We start from the raw sequence: 22,379 nt of genomic DNA, 5'->3' as shown, positions 1-22,379 counted from the left end.
ATGACAATAATGGAGGAAGAGGTAGTGAGGAAGAGCACATCTGCACTTATCACTTTGGCCACAGGATGGCGCTCACTGCACACTCAATCTACTGATCTGTAAACTCTTTTGTTGCTCGTATGCTGTTATCTTCAGGTGGCCAATAGCTTTACACAACAAGTTATCTCCTATTAATAACCTGTGTCAACTACAAGTTAATGATGGCCAATTAGTTATCTACATATCAGAGGTAACTTTAGTGGTAGAGTTAAGAAGACCTCATACTGATGAAGAAACGTCCATAAAGTGTCCTTAAAATGGACAAGTTTCAAAGTTTCATGGTCAATTTATAGTGATGTATGGTGACATTCAGTCTATTTGTGACTAGCATCCATCTAATCTCTGCATGTGTTCCCTGGACTTATTAATGGACAATCAATAATTTATTAATGCTTTACAAATCAGCCATTATTAGGCTGTCATTGTGTTGCCAGGTTGGTGTTATCCTCCTCTAGCAGGACACTTTTGTCGTGGAAATGTCATCCTCACGTAACCTTTCTCTTTCAGCCATGGCTCCAATACCTCTTTGGTGTAAATTGTTCATTCCAGTAAGCTCTTATCTGGTGTTCCTTCCCTCCCTAAGACATGTAGCGAAACCACCTGCTTCATCCAAGGTTGCTCCTCACATTATGAGTCTGTAATAATTACTTTGTTTCTTATCGCCTCTCTGACAGTGAGCCGTGCGGAGCTCTGGGTTGATCCTTTTGCAAGAGTTTCTTCTTAATAAATACACAAAGACAATTTCCTTGTTTGCTCTTCATTTTCAGATTTCCACCACACTTGCTTCTTCTTTTTTGGTCTTAAGTCTATCACAGTGACCACTACAGTAGATAATCACTTGTACTTTGTGTTAAGGAAAAACATTTCTAACAAATTCTTAACATTTCAAAAGGTGTAGATATAATTTATTGATGACTCATTCATATTTTAGAATCCAGATAACTTACAAGTGTTTGCTGTGGCGTTAATAGAATGTGAAAAACCTTCATCAATTATGAATTTATCAATATTTATCAGCACAGACATGAGTATTTATCAATGGGTTACCAATTAATAAAGACTGATTACGAAAGCTTTCTGACCAGATGTACTATTAATCGTCATTAAATCCACCAAAACATTCTAAAGCATTTTTAAAGTGTGTTTGATAAATTTTTTATTTTTCCATCTCTACCTGCAGGAATCTCGGATACCCACAGGATCTCCATGGTAACCAAAGAAAGCTGCAGGGACAGACATCCCGGCTCAGGCCTGCTCGTTCTCTCACAGCACCTTTCCATCTCCCTCTCTTCTGTGTGAGGGTGACAAAGGGTCTGTGTATCTGTTGTCAGGAAGCTTGACTCTCGAGGCCATCCGTGTTCTAAACAGGCAGCGTCGAGGGATGCCGATGTGCCTCGGAGGTCTTATCACCATGGGTCCGTAACCAGGGGTGCTAATGTTTGGCTGGCCCCAGGCTTCATGCATCCTTCCATTCCCAGGTCATCCCTACATTTCCACAGGAAAAATCATGCCCTCTTTTCTCTTAGTTCACAATGATCGTCAGGAAAAGGCCATGTAGTGTAGCTATGTTCTCCTCTATGCATCTGCCTGATTCTCTCCAAATGAAGATACCTGATGCTCACAAAGCAGGAGAAGATTAGATAGCAAAGCATTTCAGGCAGGACGTAATGTCATTAATAGATGGGAGTCCACAGTTATGGTGGAGGTCTGGAAGAGCAAAAATAACCAACTTTTCAGGAGAACTGCATGTGGGATTAATAGAAGGGCAAATCTAATCCTCTGTTTGACTCCAGAATACTGTCAGGAACATTCAGCACACTCTGGTGCACTATACTGCACAAATATGACCTTCATGGAGGAGTCATCACAGGAAAAAACTTTCCTGCGTCCTCACCTCAAAATTCTGTGTGAGAAGTTTGCAAGGGAATATCTAGACAAGCCGATGGAAATAAGTGCTGTGGAACGTTAAACAAAAGGCAAGTTTAGGGAAAAAACGTATGCAGAAACATTTGAGAAAGATCACCTCTTTGACTAAAAAGGTTGATATTGATCATGCTCAGCATTGGGGTGGATGCACCAGTGGCCCGAGCAACCGTTCACAGGTAGTGGGGAAACATTAATCCAAATCAATAACAGCAATTTCTGGAAGCAAACTTTGCACCCTTTGTAAAAAAAAAAAAGAAAAGCTGAGGAAGAAAAGAAGATGGCTTCTACAAACACATCTCAGAATCCACAAACTTTCATCACCCTCACAGTCCCCTGACTTATCGGTGCCCAAACTTCATGTGGCCATCTCTTCCTCTCAAGCTCTCTGAGTCAGTGCATATTTTATTCTGACCAGGCAAACTCCAGGAAACCCAGAGCCACTCCACAGGCCAGAGTGCATAAGCAATATGATGGATGGACTCGAAACGCACTCAATGCCAAGATAGAGGGAGGAGAGATAATCAGATATAGGCTACATTTACGTGAGTAAGTGAAGTGGGTGTCGACAGCAAATGGTTTTTGTATTAGGAGCCATCAAACGTAATTTTGTCTGTGACGCACAATGAACAGTATTCAGTCACTGAGATGTGTTATCGTAGACATCGCTTCATTATAACTGTATAGACTCTGTAAAAACTTTAATAAAATTAAGAAATCTAGTGTTAATAAAATAAAATCAACAGGCTCCACTTACCTGCTTGTTCAGGAGCTTTTCAATCTTTTATTTTGTCCTCAGGAGCAAAGTGAGTTTTCTTGGCTGCCTTCAAACTACACCTACATGTCCAGATGCTTTCAAGGCATTTAGTTTTCTCTTGCCTCATTATGTGATGTTAAACAGTGTCTTATACAAGCAATTATTGGTTTAAAACTTTCATAAAAGGAACAAAATTGCTTGTTAACCTTGGTTTACAATTTTAAAGTTTGAAATGTTGGCTGAATAAAGTGTAGCTGCTGTGGGGGAACAGAATACTTGATTATTGATTCATTGTATTGACGATTTTTTTATTTTATTTTAATTATTAATGAATTCTAAGGATTTTTTTAATATGAATTTAACTGTTAAATATTTTTTTACATTAACAATGGGTGCATGTGATCTGAAAGGTGACAGCAAATTAAGATAAGATAATACAATTGATAATACATGATTGATTGATAATACAATGTGCAGTCTGATGACGTTCGGTCTCTCGTGTCTAGGCAACACAGAATGTCTTAAAGGTACATTTCACAATTTCAAGCCCCTCCAGAAACTTTCAGGAAAATATACAGAGTTCAAGGCGTGTTTGAAAACAGCTTTGATTAATGTTCACTGTTGTTGACACTGTTCTTTTTCTTTAAAATTTATTTATATTTTGGGGGTTTTTTCGGGCTTTATTTTGGATGGGATAGAGAGCTAGCTGTGAAGGGGACCAGAGAGGGAGTGGGGGAGGACATGCAGCAAGGGGGTTCTTCTTCTTGATGGATAAACAGGCTTTTTAATATCAATTGAATATGTGTCTCTACAGCTTGTTGCCCCCAGGTGGCAAAAACAAACAATTCACCCAGGTCCATATAATTCCCAGCTACGCCTCTGTCGGTTGGAAAGCATGACTTATACTGACTGTGGTGTCTCCGCCAGATTTAACATCCAAACTGCGCATTTGAAAATACATCATTGCACAGTCACAGCATCGCTCTGAGTCGTGATCTCCATGACTGATCTCCGTGTGTGTGTGTGTGTGTGTGTGCGTGTGTCATCCCTGACGTTACAGACCCGCCTACATCACCCTCTGTCTCCCCCGGTGACACACACACTCAGAAGGGGGAGACTCTCCAGCAGCTGCGGGCAGGATCCACGAGTGAAGAGCCCGGAGTGTCAGGGCCAGACGTCCGCATCCACTGCACCTCAAGACGCGGGTCCTCAGGGGTATGGACGCCGGAGGAGAGCACTGACCATCCAGGAACCATGCCGACTGTCCTCGGCGGCAGAGAGAAACTTTCCATCGTCTGTTTTCTGCTCCGATGCGCGTATTCTCAGGTGAGAGGGAGCATGGAGTGGAAGGAGCTGTGGTCAGTGACAGTAGTTTGATCTCTTGGTCGTATTTTCTTGCACCACACTAGTGCATTGAGTAGGTGAAGTCAACAGTTTGTGCAAAAAGTAGCTTCAGGTGTAACCATCCCATGGAATAATATCTCTGCATGTTCTGCTCTAACCTTCACAAAGATGCAGTTTGCAGCTTTCTCTGGTTTTCTTTAAAAGCACCCAACACAGATGGGGGTGAGGTGGACCCTTGCAGCAAAGAAATGTGCATATAGGGATTGGTGAAATGATTGTCATTCTGAGGCAAAAATAGCCTCAGAGACAATATGCAAAAGACTGTCAGATTTACTTGATGGAAACTGAGAGAGTGGATGGAATGAAGGAGGTAAAGCACCCAAAACAGTTGTCTTGTTTGTCCTATATGACAGTATAAATGTTGAAAATATCCAAAAGCATATGGACGTGCCAAATATAACCTGAAAGACGAGCATAACTTCAGTAATTGCACATACTTTTAGAATGCAACAGGTGGTTATAGTGTAGCTGGCTCGCATGCAGCTTGTTGTAGGTGTTATGATGGGTTGTGGTTTGATTGGCCCTGGGGGATTTCCCTCATCTGGGTATTGCACCAGAGCCGTGATGCTAGTGGGTATGAAACACATCGCACATGATAATACTCAACTAATGGGCCTGTAAGAGTGAAGTGGCTTCAGAGTTTAGCCCGAGCACCACCACAGGGAGCTGAAATACTGTCCGTCTGTGTTTATGTTTTTCATTCAGCGCCTACGGGCCTCATGGCTGCTACAGTTTTCTCACAGTGTTTTCCACCCGCAGGCTTAAAGTCCAGCCACTCAGACACTGACCTTAGTGAGTCATGCGTGCAAGAAATGACGGTTTCACACACACACTCACACACGACATGCATGGACGATGCACCACACACACTTTCTACTGTGCATACCAATGCTGCCCAGATGGCACCAAAAGGCGAGAAAGGGGCATAAGAAGCAAAATCTTATCTCTTGAATTAATGCTCAAGCACAACGATTCTGGGCTTTCATGCTAACATAGTGAATTTGAATTGTGAGCTGGGTTGTGAAACTGAGAGGAACACGGGGGGAGGGCAACAGAAAGAGAGAGAGAGAGAGAGAGAGAGAGAGAGAGAGAGAGAGAGAGAGGTAATGTGTGTGTGGGAGAGAGAGAGAGAGAGAGAGAGAGAGAGAGAGAGAGAGAGAGAGAGAGAGAGAGAGAGAGGGGTTGCCTAACGTGGACAGGAAACAGAAAAGTTGCTCGCAATAGTATCAGCATCCGTCTGATCATCTGCAGCTGTGATTTCTAAGATATGAGTCATCAACGTCCTCTCAACTTTCACAATTACTGCGTGTGTGTGTGTCTGTGTGTACGTGAGTGTGTGTGGGGGGGTTTACAGTAAAGGGTGTGTGTGAAAGGTACAGCAAAAAGGCGGGAAGCAATGTTCAGAAGGTGATTTTCATAATGTGTGTGTGTGTGTGTGTGTGTGTGTCCTTGCGATGGAAACGTGAAAGAAATTAATTCTTTTGTGTTCCATACATGTGAGTATATATTTGCATATTAACTGTATTTGCTGTATAGGAGATACACACTGTACCCACTTGGCTGTAATGTAGAAGTCTAACTTGCTTTGTGCTGCCAGGTATCTTTTTTTTTCAGGTGCTTCTCCAGTTGATGAATGAACTAATCTGTTGCTCTGAGGTGTTACAAAGCTCCTCTGATTAACCGTCAGTCCTAACTTCCTGTGACTCTGTCTTCATTTACCATCACCTCCATTCTTCTGCTTTGCACAGGTAACAGGAAGCCAACACAACAGCTGTGCCAAAGATATTCTGGAGGTAAGGAAATGACTCGAGTTTGATTTGCAGGTATCCCAGTGGCTTTGAACCTTTGCAATAATGAGCTTCACCCCTTATTAAATGCATTCAAGTCCTTTTAAATGCATTATAGTCGAATGTGTTTTAGTCACAAATCATTTGTGTAATTTATTATGCAGGGTTGAGTCATTATGGTCGTTATAGATTCACGTCATTGCTTTGAGGCGGAAACAGCAGCATTTCACATATAGGGTTGCAGCTGAGGATTCTTTTCATTATTGATTAATCTGTAATTCATTTTTGACAAATGTTATTATTGTTTATTCTATAAATTATCAGAATATAGTGTAAACATGTCAGAAGTCCCAAACTCCAAATATTCAATTTGATTATATGATACAATAAATTAAAACAGGAAAACAGCGAATAATCACACATGAAAAGATGGATTCAGAGAATGTTTAATAATGTTGCATGAAAGTAATCAATCAAATGGTGAACCAGTTAGCACTGGTAGCAAGAAGGTTACTGGTTCGAATCCCAGCTTAGCTTGTTTGCATGGATTTCTCGGGGGAGTTCCAGCTTCCTCCCACAGTCCAAAAACATACAGATCTGGGTTAGGTTATTGGAGACTCTAAGCTGACTGTAAGTGTGAATGTTTATCACTGGCGACCTGTCCAGGATGAACACTACATCTCGCCTAATACCAGCTGGGTTGACTCCAGCTCCGTGTGACCCTCAAAGCGGTACAGATAATGTTTGGATGCATTAAATGATTAGAATAATAGTTGCAGATTCATTCTCTATCGATCAACTAATCAGTTAATTGACTAATAATGTCAGCTCACCGATCTGAGCATCCCAGTGGTCTTTGTTTTCATGTTATGTCAGGTTTCATGCGGTGTAGTGGATGTTCAGTCCACAGTGTGGGACAGAGAACAGGAGCGCAGCAGATGAACAGGGATACAGAACATGGGGTGAGGGGAAGGAGGCAGATAGCAACACATAGGGCTCCACCTGGGAACCTTGTTGTTGTTGGAGGAGGGGAGGGATGACGGGTGAGGGCTGGCGCTGTGTCCTCGGTGATTGAGGGAGGAGAGTTAACGAAGTGAAAGGATGAGCAGAGAGAGGAAACACTTGTCTCCCCGGGGGCACAATGTAGAGAGAGGGAGGAGAAGAGGAGGAGAAAAGGTAGAGAGTCGCTTGCCAGGTTGATCAAAATGTGTCCTCTCATGAATGTCTTATACTCCCATTCAAGATAAATAGATTAACATTTGCTCTGTTGAATGCAAAAAGATTGATCATTCTGTATGGTGGTCTAAATATGAAGCTACAACCGGCAGCCAGTTATCTCATCTTAGCATAAAGACTGGAAAGAGCAAAGCTTGTTTCATCTGCCACAAAAATCACATATAAGTGTTGTTTTTAGGCAGATTTTGTTACTTTCAGCCAGGCTGCTGCTTGCCCCAGACTCCAGCCTTTATGCTAAGCTACGCTAACTGGCTAGTGGCTGTTCACATACACATACATGGTAACGTCTCCATTATGTCAGAGGACTTACATTGACTTACATTCATTTCCCAGGGATTGACTCTAAACCTAACCATAACTATTCCTCACTTATAACCATAACCTTAACCATAACCTTAACCTTAACCTTAACCTTAAGCTAAACCTTAACCCAAACTTAAATAACAACCTTAAATTAAACCTTAACTTAAATATAAAACTAAACATTAACTTAAACCTTAACCTAAATCTAAATCAAAACCTTAACTTTAACTCTGTGCTCCCTGTAGAATTATTACACATATACAGTGCATCCGCAAAGTATTCACAGCGCTTCACGTTTTCCACATTTTGTTGTTACAGCCGTATTCGAAAATGGATTTTCCTCAAAATTCTACACACAATACCCCATAATGACAAAGTGAAAAAAGTTTGTTTAAAATTTTTGCAAATTTATAAAAAAAAAAAGAACGGAAATACAACATGTACATAAGTATTCACAGCCTTTGCTCAATACTTTGTTGAAGCACCTTTGGCAGCAATTACAGCCTCAAGTCTTTTTGAGTATGATGCTACAAGCTTGGCACACCTATTTCTGGGCAGTTTCTCCCATTCTTCTTTGCAGGACCTCTCAAGCTCCATCAGGTTGGATGGGGAGCGTCGGTGCACAGCCATTTTCAGATCTCTCCAGAGATGTTCAATCGGGTTCAAGTCTGGGCTCTGGCTGGGCCACTCAAGGACATTCACAGAGTTGTCCTGAAGCCACTCCTTTGTTATCTTGGCTGTGTGCTTAGGGTCGTTGTCCTGTTGGAAGATGAACCTTCACCCCAGTTTGATGTCCAGAGCGCTCTGGAGCAGGTTTTCATCAAGGATGTCTCTGTAATTGCTGCATTCATCTTTCCCTCGATCCTGACTAGTCTCCCAGTTCCTGCCGCTGAAAAACATCCCCACAGCATGATGCTGCCACCTCCATGCTTCACTGTAGGGATGGTATTGGCAAGGTGATGAGCGGTGCCTGGATTCCTCCAGACATGACGCTTGGCATTCAGGCCAAAGAGTTCAATCTTTGTTTCATCAGACCAGAGAATTTTGTTTCTCATGGTCTGAGAGTCCTTCAGGTGCCTTTTGGCAAACTCCAGGCGGGCTGTCATGTGCCTTTTACTGAGGAGTGACTTCCGTCTGGCCACTCTACCATACAGGCCTGATTGGTGGAGTGCTGCAGAGATGGTTGTCCTTCTGGAAGGTTCTCCTCTCTTCACAGTGCAACGCTGGAGCTCTGTCAGAGTGACCATCGGGTTCTTGGTCACCTCCCTGACTAAGGCCCTTCTCCCCCGATCGCTCAGTTTGGCCGGGCGGCCAGCTCTAGGAAGAGTCCTGGTGGTTCCAAACTTCTTCCATTGACGGATGATAGAGGCCACTGTGCTCATTGGGACCTTCAATGCTGCAGACATTTTTCTGTACCCTTCCCCAGATCTGTGCCTCGATACGACCCTGTCTCGGAGGTCTACAGACAATTCCTTGGACTTCATGGCTTGGTTTGTGCTCTGACATGCACTGTCAACTGTGGGACCTTATATAGACAGGTGTGTGCCTTTCCAAATCATGTCCAATCAACTGAATTTACCAAAGGTGGACTCCAATCAAGTTGTAGAAACATCTCAAGGATGATCAGTGGATACAGGATGCACCTGAGCTAAATTTTGAGTGTCATGGCAAAGGCTGTGAATACTTATGTACATGTGATTTTCGTTTTTTTATTTTTAATAAATGTGCAAAAATTTTAAACAAACGTTTTTCACATTATCATTATGGGGTATTGTGTGTAGAATTTTGAGGGAAAAAATGATTTTAATCCATTTTGGAATAAGGCTGTAACATAACAAAATGTGGAAAAAGTGAAGCGCTGTGAATACTTTCCGGATGCACTGTATACATGACATTACACAGGGCCCCCATGCTTCCACACTGATGTAGCTCAGGAGCCAGATCAGGATAAAATACTGAACGACTGGTACAAAATCAGCCCATTTTATCAGCAACCACAGGGTTTGTCTGAGTGTGGCTCAGGGCAATCTAATCAACAGAGATAATAATCACACCATGTACTGTGGAAACAGAGCTGTCTCACTTAGACTGGTTTCCTGTCGAGTGCTGTGCAGTGAACAAATAAGAAGTGGTGTAAATATTCCTGACAGTCCAGATGTATATGTGTAATCATCACAGACCCGTCCATAGATCCTAAGGGGGAGCAATGACATGTGGATGTGTACACATGTGCACAGACAAACCCACAGAGTGATCACAGGCACACAAAGGACGAGCTGGGAAACCTAAACAGATCAAATAGATAAGAAATAAAGAAGATTCTTGAAATGCCTTGAGGACGATACAGCTATAGTGATCAATCAAACCAAAACAACACAGAAATCCCAACATCTCTGCTAAGTACACACTCCCATTCCAACCATGTACTGTTACTGTACAGAGCCTGACCCACATTTCCCCCCCAGACACACTCCCCCTGGTGGGGAGGAACTATGCTAATAACAAGAGTCAGCTGTCAGATGCACTGCACTCTCTGCACTGTATGTGTGTGTAAATGGAAGAGAATCAAAGGGGAATAAAGAAAGCTCCGATGACAGATTTAGGAAGCCTCGGGTTTGTTTATGTGAAGATCATCACTCACAGTGACATTGCACAATTCACCTTTGACCCCGTTTCTATTGCGCAGGACATGACTCAGTCGTGGCCGTCACAGCAAGCCTTAGGGGGTGACCAGGCCCGACAAATCCTCTACAACCCAAAGGTATGTATGTGTGTGTGTGTGTGTGTGTGTGTGTGTGTGTGTGTGTGTGTTTTAATGAATCCTTTTGTGCCTCCATGATAAATTGCCTTAAGTGATGTCATAGGAGTCGGCATCAGTTGGGTCTGAAGATAACCAATGTGGGGGGTGTGGAGTTAGAGATAATAAATGTAACCAGACCTCTGTAGCCCCCTCCTCATGTCTGTTAGCAGCTAAAGGCTACATTAGCTACCACTAGCATGACACGCCTGAATCTCCAATCAAACTGTCAGTGAGTTGCACTGTGGGTAATGCAGGCGCCAGGTTTTGACGAAGGAGAAGAACGTGTGGAATTAAATATCTTTGCCTCTGCTGCATTGATTTTGATAATTTTTCTGTACGAGCAGCAGTACTATGAATACGACTAGACCTATGTTATATGTTTGGTTGACTCGTGTACTTAAATTATCCAAAATGTTTCCAATAAAGTTCAAACCCAGAGAAATCCCAGATTTGGTTCAAGGTAACAGGACATTTGGTCGCCTATTGCCTCATATCTGCTGCTGTGTAACGTGAATAAAACTTTAATACATTATCTCATCCATGAAAATGATTTGCATCAGGTAGATTTTCATCTGGCAATGGTGTGAACAACAACTCCCATGATCCCTCACTGTTTCAGGAAGTCATGGAAATAGGGCTTCTGTGATTTTTTTTTGGTTGAGAGACTCCTAGTGGCCGAAGTTACATATTGTATGTTTACCATTTTTTGTTCTCTCTCTGTTCCAAGGACGTGAAACAATCGACTACACAGCAAAGGCAAAGTAAGTCTTCACTGATTGATACATTTTCACATCTGATAGCAGCAGTGATTTACAGCTGGTTCTCTATTGAATGTTTAACATTTCTCTCTGTGTCAGGTCGGGGGGATGTTCAGCAGCGATTGACCCGTCACCCTCATGTGGCACCTCACAAATCGTAAGTGATGCTCAAGGAAACACGATCCACTAAAAGGTCATCGTACCTGAACCCCAACTGTGGAACGCACACAGACAATAACTGGAATCCCTCGCTAAACCTGTTGTATTCTTCTAACCAAGTTTTCTGAAATGAATTTAGAAAATGCACGAATGAAAGAAAGGGAGAATGAAGGGAAGTCAACATACGGGGGGGGGTCGGTCAGCTAACTTTGTGTTTGTTTTAGCCTGTGTAACATAAGTCAGGTCAAAGGCCAGTTAACAGTCTTAGAAGCTGTCAGTGGAGAGCGATGTGCTTCTGTGTGTTAACTCTTTACATCCTCCTTTTAATTTGAAACACATGTTCAGTAGTGTAAGCATGTCTCCAATGATCTCACAGCCTCTGTTATGTAATGGAGACGCTTAGTGACAGTTAACATTTACAACATCTTTGGAAAAAGTATTGTTTTCCACAGTTTTTGAGAATTTTAAGCACTAAAATGTTTTAAGTTAAATATATATATAAGCAAACAGCAAAAAAACTAAAACAATAAACAAGTAAAGATTTAATAATGTTAGTAAAATGTCGAAGGCTTTGTTGTGTGAACTTAAATTATTGCTAACTTTAACATCTTACATGCAAAATTGTTCATGGTTTTGGAAACTATTTCTCTTTGGAAATATAACTAGTTTTATTTCAACTTTATCCAAGGTACAGATAAATCATGTCCCACATATTAAACAGTGGATCAGGTGAATACATTTGACATATCACATTTTCAAAAGCTCACAGAAGCATTAAAGATTTTTATACAATGGCTTATTTGATTTGATTATTTAATTTAATTTGTATTGCTCTATTTCCTTCTTCTATTCTATTCTTTCTATGATCAATCCACATTAAACATAGTTTCTTAAAAAATTACAATTGCAATGTTTGTTTGTTTGTTCGTTTACAGCATGCTCGCTGATGACCTGAAGCTGAGCAGTGACGATGATGACACTCAGAGGGTGAGTATCTTCAAACTAATTTTCAAATTAGAAACCTGTATTGGTAGTTGTGACCTCAGCTGATCTTCATTGTGTTGTGCAACCAAACAAATACTGGAGTGTTTGGCAGCTCTTGTTACAGGTTGCCTGTTTTTCTGGTCGTGTTAAATATCTCACACACCCATACGCGGCACGAGCGGCACTTTGATAGATTTCCTTTTTTGCCGCTAATTACATAAAGAAATGAAGCAGCACAGGTAACAAGTATGGCGAGTGTAGCCAGTCTATCACAGGGCTGCTGCTGCTGTGGATGATGACGTTTCTGCTTTTTGTTTTTTGTCTCTAAAGGCCACTCACGAGTCAGCGCCCTGGGACAGACACAGGTACTTGATTACAAAATTTCATGTGCATGTTTATTTTGGAGTGTCTGTCTGTTAACACAAGTTAAACCGTGCGTGCCATTCAAAAATAACACAATGTCTCCGCCTGTGGGTGTGTTGCTGCTCTCATCTGTGTACCTATGCTGACCCCTCTCTTGATGTTTGTGTGTGTGTTGACTGACAGCCTGTCAGCACAGCGAGCGCACACACATGGCAGGCGGGTGAGACATTCCAGCTCGGACTCCTCGGGCTCAGACTCCACCGTCGGGTCGGGCAGCAGCAGCCCTCGTTCCCGCAGCCCGAGCCCGGACGTTCACCCAGATCCTGCCTCGCCGGCCAACGTGCAGCCGCCGTGCAACAGCAAGGAGGTAACCGAGGCCGAGTCTGGACTTCTGCTCTCTTATCTCCTCTGTCCGTGCCTCTCTCGTCTGTGTTTGTGTGCCTCGGAGGGGAATTCTCCGCAGGGAGTGGTGGCCACGAGGCAGTTGACTGCAGGTGTGGGGAGAGACGGAGGAGTGAGGAATGCGTGTGAGTTGGACAGGAGGGGGAGGACGAGGATGTGAGGTCGAGGGGCAGGGGTAGCTTTGGAAATTAGTGCCTGGGTGTCATGTCAACAGGCTGAGCCCTCGGGAGGTGGAAGTCGTCAGGACTCGGGTTCATGCCGACACTGAAAACCTCTTTCACAGAACAACAACTCACGAGGGAATGTGTGCGACTTGCATTTCATTATCTCAGATAAATATTGAACGTGCGATTTAGAGGTGTAGAGCACGCTGGGTATGATGGGCTTGTGGAGGTGAGGGGCATTGTGGGGGTTGGTGTGAGACCTGCGCTCTGCGTTGGAATGAAGGGGGGAAACCTGCTCCTCTTTTATGAATGGAAGGCCCTGTACACGACATAGCAGACTGTACGACCAAACATGCTCGGCATTGGGCCGATACAGAGAGAGCGGGGCAGTTGAGTGTGTGTGTTTTTGAGGGAGGGTGTGGGTGTGGGTGTGTGGTGGGGGTGGGTGGGTGGGTGCACGCCATGTGTTTTTCATTTACATGGAGCATTTGAGTGTCTCCCAGAGAAGAGATTGGGGGTTGGAGAAGTGGAAGCAGCAAATCCAGACTTCCAGGTAGTGAGAGAAAGAGGGAGGGACAGAAAAAAAAGGAGGGAGGGAGGAAGGGAAAGCGAGACGGCACAAGAGATGCAGTGTCTTCTCTGGAAAGAGTGCGAGGATGTGGAGGTGGGCCGAAGAGGAGGGTGGGGGGTGGGGGGGGGGGTAACTGTTTGACTTGAGGAGTAAAGGTTTAATTTAGCTCCTGGTCAGCCAAGAGAGAGAAAGAGAGAGAGAGAGAGAGAGAGAGAGAGAGAGAAAGAGAGAGAGAGGGGGAGGGAGAAGGAGAGAGGGAGAAGGAGAGAGGGAGGAAGAAGTTTGCTCTGAAGTCGTGAGTATCCCCTTGGTTTTTTTATTTATTTCTTTGAGTGTCGAACTCCTGCTTTCTCTCGTGTTCGTCTCATTGTTGCGGCCACCAAGCCAGTTGTTAAGCAAACATGAAGTGAGTCATTTGACATTATTGAACGTGGGAATGTTGAGCTACTGTAGACTGTCACACGCTGAGGTTTTAACGTCAGTTCAACTTATTTTATTAAATAATCAAGTTTTTTTTTTTTAGACCTGATACCAATTTGTAATTTGGAGTTTGGTTGGTTTTAATAGCAGCTGAATCTGTGAGGTGCAGTAAATGTGGTACATTTTTGATTCATGGCTCTGTTGGAATGTGCAAACGTTGGAGTGTGTGCACACTTGTTTGAAATATGTGTCAGTCCTCATGTGGTTAAACACAACGCTTTTCTCTGCTCGCACTTCATCTCTACATTAGTGCACAAAAAGACGTGTGCAGAGGTGAAATAACAAAGTACATTTACTCCCAAAGTAAAAGACAGACATACCTCAATGCATGTTTAAGGGCTTAAGTTACAAGTTACTATCACTGAGTGCTAATCACTTATTTCCTTTGCAACTCATGGTTAACAGTTGAATAATTCTGTTACAGAGACGCACATTGTACTTTCTTGTATTTAAAATGCAGTCAGATCTTTTTGACAGTACAACAGAGTATTAGGGCCACTTAAAGGGGATAAAAAGATTTTGAGAATAAAGTCGTACAATTACGAGAAAAAGGTCCTAAATTTCCAAGTATGAAGTTGTAAATTTAAAGAGATGAAATCATAATACTAAGTATCAGGACTAAACTGTGTCTATTATAAAGAAGGAAATTAGCTCTTATGTCGAGGAGCAAATGTTTTTTTCTTATTTACTAAAAATCATTTAAACCACATTTAAATCCACTACATCCAGATTTTTGTTTGGATCTGCACAAAATCAGTCTCCTAAATATGCCAGAATTTTTTCATCAAGATTCACACACAATTCTCTGAGAAATGTAAGAAAATGTTGACAACGCCCGATCTCACAATGTTAAAGAAAGTGGGAAAAACAATTCCTGGATCGTTCCCCCTGATCCAGATCCATGCCATAATCTTTAATAATAAAGTAATATAATAAGAAATAGAACATTTTAATGTGGGATTTATTTCTATATTGTTGTATTATTATAGATTTCATTTTAAATGTATCTAGTTCATGATTTATATTTTTAATCTCTCTCCCTGTTTCTGTGCTTTCTTTAGACTGATCACCCCGCTGCGGCCCAGTGGCAGTTGGACAAATGGCTGAAGAAGTCCCACAAAAAATCTGACAGCAGTGAACAGGATCCGTCCCGGAGCGCTAGGAGACGCTTGCCCTCTCCCCACACCGAGCGTGCCCCATCCCCAGCCAGGTCCTGGGACAGCAATCAGGAATACAGCCCCAGTCAAAGCCCTATTCCCAGCCCACAGTTCAATTACAGCCACAACAACACCCCTCTTCCCAGCCCTGGTTACAGCTACGGTCCGAGCCCCAGCCCCTTCACCAGCACCTGCCCCAGCCCCAGCCCGAGGCTCAGCTCCATCCTCAGTCCAGCTCTAAGTGTTTGCCTCAGTCCGTGTGGAAGCCCGAGAGGCAGCCGCAGCCCGAGCCCCCTTCCTACACATCCTCCGAGAAGCCCAAGTCCCAGCTTACCGTCTCCTTCAAGGCACCGACACTACCCTGAGATTCAAACACAAACTGTCCAAACAACCAATCCCCACAGGACAAAAGCTAGGTCGTGGATCCCCCCGTTGCCTAACACCAAGAACAAGCCCACAAACGGTTCTCACCCTCAGGCGACTCATCAGCACAGGCCCAGGACCCGACCAACGCACGACCAAGAGCCAAGCAAATCGAAGGCCTCTGCTACAGTTTTAAACTCTGACCTGAATCACAGCCAAAAATCGAGACCCAAGTCTAACGTTCATCCGGTTTCTAAACCGATCTCAGAGGCTCCCAAAGCCAAACACACTTCACATTTTGAGCAAATCCAGGGCAGCGGGTCCAACCACAAGACCAGGCCTCCGTTTCAACATGGCTCACAACTTAACCCCACTAGAGCAAAGCACTTAGCTCCTGCTAGTCGTGAAACCAACGCTGGCCACTGCTCTCAGTCGCAATCTACCTCTAAAGCTGCTGCTAATTCTGCCAGTGGGTCGAACTCGAGGGCTGGTCCGAGCCTGAAACCAAGGGCCAAGCCGTGGGTGGCCACAGTGCCGACACCTGTGCATGTGAATCACACAAAAGCGTCAAGGAAAATATACCAGACCAAAGAACAGGAGGTGGACCAGAGACGAGATCATCCAACACAAACAGAGGGGAGAAAACACGAGAGGAAAGAGGACAGACATCGGGAAAAACCGAAAGGAAAAGGGGAGAGAAAGGAAGACAGGAGGCTGGCGGAGGAGCAGCTGCTGAGACGTCCCTGGATCCAGAGTTCAGCAGAAGAAGAAGAGGAGGAAGAGGAGGAGGGAGTGATAGAAAGGCAGAGGAGGAGAGAGGAGACAGCAAAAGGGGAAAACAGGAGGAAGGAGCAGCAACATCGACGTGAATGGCAAACAGTGCAGGTCAGACAGAGACCACCCACTGAAGCCAAGCAACACCGACCTAAGGACGACTCAAACCGCCAGGGGGCGACGAAAAAGGGTGGGAGAGCTGAGGAGGAGAGAGAGTTACAAGCGGACCTTTCACCTCCTCCGTCACGTTGCCCGACTCCCCATCGCCGGTCCTCCTCATCCTCTTCCTCACATTCAGATTCTGAATCCGAACGTCCGATCACCAAGGTTCCAGCTGACTCCACCTCCCACAAGAGACTCGCCAAGAGAGGGCAACAAGGCGCGGGCAGACCCGACGCCAACAGGCCCAAGGCAGCACCCCCCAGAGGTGCCACTGCTCATCCAAGCGAGGGGCAGCAGAGCGAGGCCAGAAAAAAACTCTACACCCTAGTCCCGTTTGGGCGAGGTGACCAGGCTACGGTTTATTCCCAGCGAGGGCTCAGAAACCTGGTGGTGCAGATCGACCTCGGTCTTCTCAAACGGGTCCCGGACAGCACGAGTGGTCCCTCTGTTAAAAAACCCTCTTCCTCTCCTTCCACCTCCTTGTTAACCAAGGACAAACAAAGAGACACCATGAAACACCTGTACACACCTGAGACTGTGACAAAAGACAGCAAAAGGAAACGCAAGGTACACAACGTGTATTTTATGTTAACCTCCGCCAACTAGGAAATAATGTTTCTGTCTGGGTTACTCTAATTGTTTGCTAGCAGGATTACGCAAAACCCACTCAACCAATTTCAATGAAATTTTGTGTGGAGGTGGGGCATGACCCAAGGAAGCACTTGTTACATTTTGGTGCGGATCTGGATCAGGCCAGCCTCAGGAATCGTTTTTTTCTTTTTAACATTGTGAGATAGGACATTTTTCAGCATTTCTGTTGATTTCTCAGAGAACAATTCATGCATTTTGATGAAAAAATCACACGTTATTATGACACTGATACAGAAACACAGAAAGTGTTGATTATAGACATGTTTTTTCTTTGTGCGTTTGTGTGCGTCCAGTTGGAGAACGGTGTGTCACACAGAGAAGGCAAGAGGAGTCTTCCCCACGCCGGAGGAGACCTATCGGATCGCACAGAGCCCTTAGCTCACACAGCTGGGCGCAACTTTGTGACCGAGACCACACACAATGGGTAAGAAAACACCACACACACCTTTGCATTTCATCCAGGGGTGCACTGGCTCCAGCTGAAATCAGATTGGTCCCTGAAGTGACCCTGTCCTGTCAGCAGTCTTTAAAAAACTAGTCCCTCATCCTCCTACAAATCACCTCCCAGTTTGGTCTCATATACAGTATATGCGTGAAGTCTCATTGTGTGTACAAATGTGTATTTGTGTCAATGCAAATATGCTTGTGTGTGTGTGTACTCAAAGGTTCTTGGAGGAGTACTTAGACAGCAAGAGGCCACTGTCTCCCCTGTCTCCCCTGTCTCCACTGTCTCCACTGTCCAACAGCCCAGAGTCCACCAAACCTCCTCCCAAAACTAAGACTTCAGAGCAGCATCACAGCCACAAGAACAGAGACAAGACCAGAGATTCTGCTGTGAAGGTAAAAACAAATCAACTGCTTATTGACATCACCCCAGCTCTATTGCTTGCATAACCTAATTTACACTACATATTTGTACTCAGCCCAAGATGGAGGTGGAATGTGTTAAAGTGTCCAGACAGACCCAGCCCCCGTCTGAGTGCTGGGGCCCTGCAGGACACCAGGGGACCGTGACTAAATATGAAACGTGAGCAATGACACATACTCCACGTAGTGCAGAACTGACTCACCTTGTCTGTGGTTTGTCTGATAAAGACCCAGCAGGCTAATAGATTTACTGATAACATAAAACAATCTGACTGTATTGCACTTTCTTTGTTGTTCATCTTCCTAGTCCACACCATGCTGAGTACTACTTACACGAAGCTAAAAGGATGAAGCATCGAGCCGACGCAATGGTGAGAACTTCACCTTCTACATTTTCGACGACAAAGAGAAATATATTGTGAAATACAACTATTTGCTGAGACAAGATTTTCTGGTCAGTAAGAAAGGAAAATCGAATTTTTTATTTTATTTCTAGTTTTTTATGATAAAGTTTGTGATGGAACTGTAAAATAATGAGCCTTAATGTCATTTCATTGTCATAAGGGTTCGATAACAACATCATTTTTACTTCCTAATATCAGTCCTCCCCGGGCTCTTGTCCATATTGAATTGGCAAGTCAGAGAGTGGCTGTGGAGCATTGAGGGCGTAAAATTGACGAGTACAAGGAGTAAGTAGATGTCACCTAGTTTTTACAGAAGATCATGAGGACACTGCACTCGATCAGTAGAGAGATCAGTCCAGGCCGTGTATACCTTTAGCCTATCTTAGCACAAAAGTAGAAGCAGCGGGAAACATCTAGAGTCAAAATATGCACGTTCAAGATGCCTTATTTTTTCTTATATAGCCTTTATACAATATACGCAAAAGTAGATTCTTGATGGGGACTTGAACCTTTTGTAAAATTAGCACTCTGTATGTTACTCAGTGACACAGTCACAAAACGTAGGCAAACAAATCACATTTAAACTTTGCTACGCTTAAATTCCCTCTTTAATATTAACTCCAGCTTTACAGAATTTTTCTTTCTGTTTCAGGTGGACAAACTGGGGAAAGCTGTGAACTACGTGGATGCTGCTCTCTCCTTCATGGAGTGTGGGAAAGCCATGGAGGAAGGACCGCTGGAGGCAAAATCTCCATATACCATGTACTCGGAGACAGTGGAGCTCATCAGGTGAATCAAACGTTAATTCAACAAGAAAACAGACACATCCGTTTACATGACCGGCAGCACCATAGTTAATATCCCTGTTGGCTGTTTTTTAAGGTACGCAATGAGGCTGAAGAGCCACTCTGGCCCTGGGGCGAGACAGGAAGACAAACAGCTGGCGGTTCTGTGGTGCGTGTGTCATCGCCTGTGTTTATGCCACATCCATCATCACGCTGAAGAACCCGCAGTTTTGCTTGTGATTTGAGTTTGTTTGACCTTCGCTTGTGTGTCCACAGTTTCCGATGCCTTGCCCTACTTTACTGGCAGATGTTTCGGTTAAAGAAGGACCACGCTCTGAAATACTCCAAAGTGCTGCTCGACTATTTCAAGGTATATCGGAAAAAAAGTCTGATTTACAATTTTACATGGAGTGCAAGCATCTGGATAACGTTTATGGTGCCGTTACAGAGTTCTCCCAAAGTGCCTTCTACACCGCCCTGCTGGAATGACTCTGGGAAGTAGGTGGATAATACATTTTCATCACAGCCTCTCTGTTCAATCCATTTATTTCCATTCCCAGCCACTGAACCCTCATTGATCACCATCGCTCTCTCGCTCCTGTGTTTCCACTCCCCAGGGGTGCAGAAGGAGCCCCTCCGTCACTCTCACCCAACGCCAAACACCTTGCACGGAGTTCACATGGGGGCAGCACTTCCCCCACCTTCATAAGCATTCCCCAGCGTATCCACCAGATGGCAGCAAATCATCTTACCATTACCAACAGTGTGCTGTACAGCTACGAGTACTGGGAGGTGGCCGACAACCTCGCACAGGAGAATAAAGGTAAATTTTCAAAGATACATAACCGTGGGTAAAAAAAATTGTTTTCATATAATTGTTAGAAATGCATTTTAATGGAATAAACCCCTTGAGATATATAATTTTTTCGAGGAGGTCCCACACATTTACAAACAAAACACAATAACAGTAATATGGATATTTAAAAGAAACGTATTCCAATCCAAAATTAAATTGAATTAAGCCACTGATTTAAGATTTTGTTTTCCTTTTCTCATTGCAGAGTTCTTCAATTACTTGAATACTTTATCTGGGCCATTGACTCTTCACAGTAGCATTGCTCACACGGTCCAGTTCACCAGACAGGCTCTTCAGTGGATTCGCATCAGTGCCAAACTTAACTAAAAAAAGAGGGATTTTACTTTCACCTGCTCGCTGGATCTCCAGGCTTCATTTACCGCAGAAGACACAACTCTATGGATCTCAGCTGTGCAGCTGACAGGACAACACTGACGCCTGCTGCGCTGTGTGAAATGGAGTTGGATTAAAAACTCATGGAGCCGGACATTTGTCATCCTCATAGGATGTTGTGACGCTCACCGTCTGGGCCTTATTGTGTGAAAAAGCCTACTTGAGGTGCGAAATCACTGGATTATTCTGACGCGGTGTGTGTGCTGTGGATTTAAAGTCTCTATTCATTTGCCAAACTTTTCTCGGATCTTTAAGAACTCACATTCGAAGCCTTTTTCAACCTTTGGAATGAATCGTTATCCAGAGGATTGTTTCTCTGGGGCCAAGACAGGAGAATACGTTTTAAAAACCGATCAATCATTCACCACTTTCTCCAAGAAAAACACTTGTCGGTGTAAAAGGCTCTTAATTGTAAAAAACTTTTTTACTTTAATGTGTTTTTACTGTGCAATATTTGATGGATGTCAGTTTTTAGAAAAAGAAGAGAAAATACAAGAGAATAAAATGTTGGTGAGTTAAGTTACAGACTTTTAAAAGTTACAAATCTTATTTGTCCCTTTCCTGAGTGTGTGGTTGTGTAATTGAATGAAAAACGAAGCTGTAGAGTTCATCCAGGCTTCAAGTTTAATTTCTTGGATCTAGTGAAGGAGTATTAATTTGACATTTCCATCTTCTATGATAGTGCATCTCATTTGAAGCAGCACAGACTTATGGTTTTGAGACAAAAGAAAAAGTGATCTTTCTCATAAAGGAAACAGGAAACAGCGTCAATCACAAAGTGATGATTACCAGGTCATCTGTGGGTCAAAATATTCTAAATCATCAGAAGCAACTGGAACACTTTTAACTTAGTGTGATAGTCATTCATTTCATTTTTGTTTTAAATCCTTTGAACCATTCAAAAAAAGAGTTTTAACCCTGAGGGTCACCTTAGAGTTATCAGCTTTACAGTCTCAACCATAGGCTGCACATTAACATGGATGACTCAACTTCCTCCCACTATCCAGAAATGAAGCCAACCACCAGGTGGCGATCAAGGCACCGTTACTGCTTTGATAAAAGAAAATCCTCCCTAAAGCGAATGGCGTCTCCATTAGTTTCATCGAAGAGTACCTAATAAACTGGCATCTCAGTGTAGGTGTGCAAGTACAGATATTTTTTTTTGTGATGCAGAATTTCCAAGAAGAACTAAAGAAACAGGAATGCCCATAAACACAAAATAATCCTGTGTGTCCTCCAGTGAGCACAGCTTTTCTCCCCGAGGTTTGAAACAGTAGGGGAGACCCATACGTGTTTTTTAAGAAGCTTATTTTTCTCACTCTGTCATTATTGTAAAATGTCATAATAGTGATGGCATTCATGCATTTATATTAGGATCCTTTTGTCTCGGAAAGGCAGAGAAGCCTATAGGATTTCTCTCTCTCTCTAGCACGCACTTAATAGGTGTGAGTGCTGTTCAGAATTAAGCAGTCCATTTGTGCACTTTCTCACACACACACACACACACACACACACACACACACACACACACACACACACACACACACACACACACACACACACACACTCCATCTCTGCAATTCTACTTCCTCCTGCACCACCACAGAAGTCGCACATGCAACTTCAGCATCTGATGTCTGGTACCATAGCAACAGTGAACAACCAATGAGGAGGCACTTAAGGACAAAACAAGCCTCAGGTCAATAGCATCCTGGTTTTCTTTGATTTTATGAAATTCATTTTTCATACTAATCCAGAACCAGATTAAATTTGTTTTTATTTCCCTGGATAATTATTTATTTGCTCTGTTGTCCTTTACTTGACTTAATTAGTTAAT

At 43.4% G+C, this 22,379-nt stretch overlaps 1 protein-coding gene across 2 annotated transcripts; it reads left to right on the top strand.

Moving 5' to 3' along the window:
- Positions 1-3,795: 3,795 nt before the first annotated feature.
- aff3 (AF4/FMR2 family, member 3) lies at positions 3,796-21,082 on the top strand. 2 transcript variants are annotated; one of them, XM_035174537.2, is made up of 19 exons: positions 3,796-4,045; positions 5,872-5,916; positions 10,136-10,210; positions 10,977-11,010; positions 11,107-11,164; positions 12,102-12,153; positions 12,481-12,515; positions 12,697-12,880; positions 15,192-17,153; positions 17,531-17,661; positions 17,903-18,077; positions 18,161-18,264; positions 18,412-18,475; positions 19,161-19,297; positions 19,391-19,462; positions 19,570-19,663; positions 19,742-19,791; positions 19,911-20,116; positions 20,355-21,082. In XM_035174537.2, exons 1-19 carry the CDS (start codon positions 3,974-3,976, stop codon positions 20,474-20,476), a joined length of 3,672 nt encoding a protein of 1,223 aa, XP_035030428.2. In that variant the 5' UTR covers positions 3,796-3,973; the 3' UTR covers positions 20,477-21,082. The 2 variants fall into 2 exon arrangements, with proteins under 2 accessions (XP_035030428.2, XP_035030429.2); XM_035174538.2 differs by lacking the exons at positions 3,796-4,045; positions 5,872-5,916 and adding an exon at positions 7,852-8,987.
- The last annotated feature ends 1,297 nt before the right edge of the window (positions 21,083-22,379 follow it).

The sequence above is a fragment of the Hippoglossus stenolepis genome, chromosome 13 (genome assembly GCF_022539355.2).
Source record: "Hippoglossus stenolepis isolate QCI-W04-F060 chromosome 13, HSTE1.2, whole genome shotgun sequence".
NCBI classification, from domain to species: domain Eukaryota; kingdom Metazoa; phylum Chordata; class Actinopteri; order Pleuronectiformes; family Pleuronectidae; genus Hippoglossus; species Hippoglossus stenolepis.
Note: the sequence above shows the minus strand (reverse complement) of the source record. Positions and strands in the feature narration are given on the sequence as shown.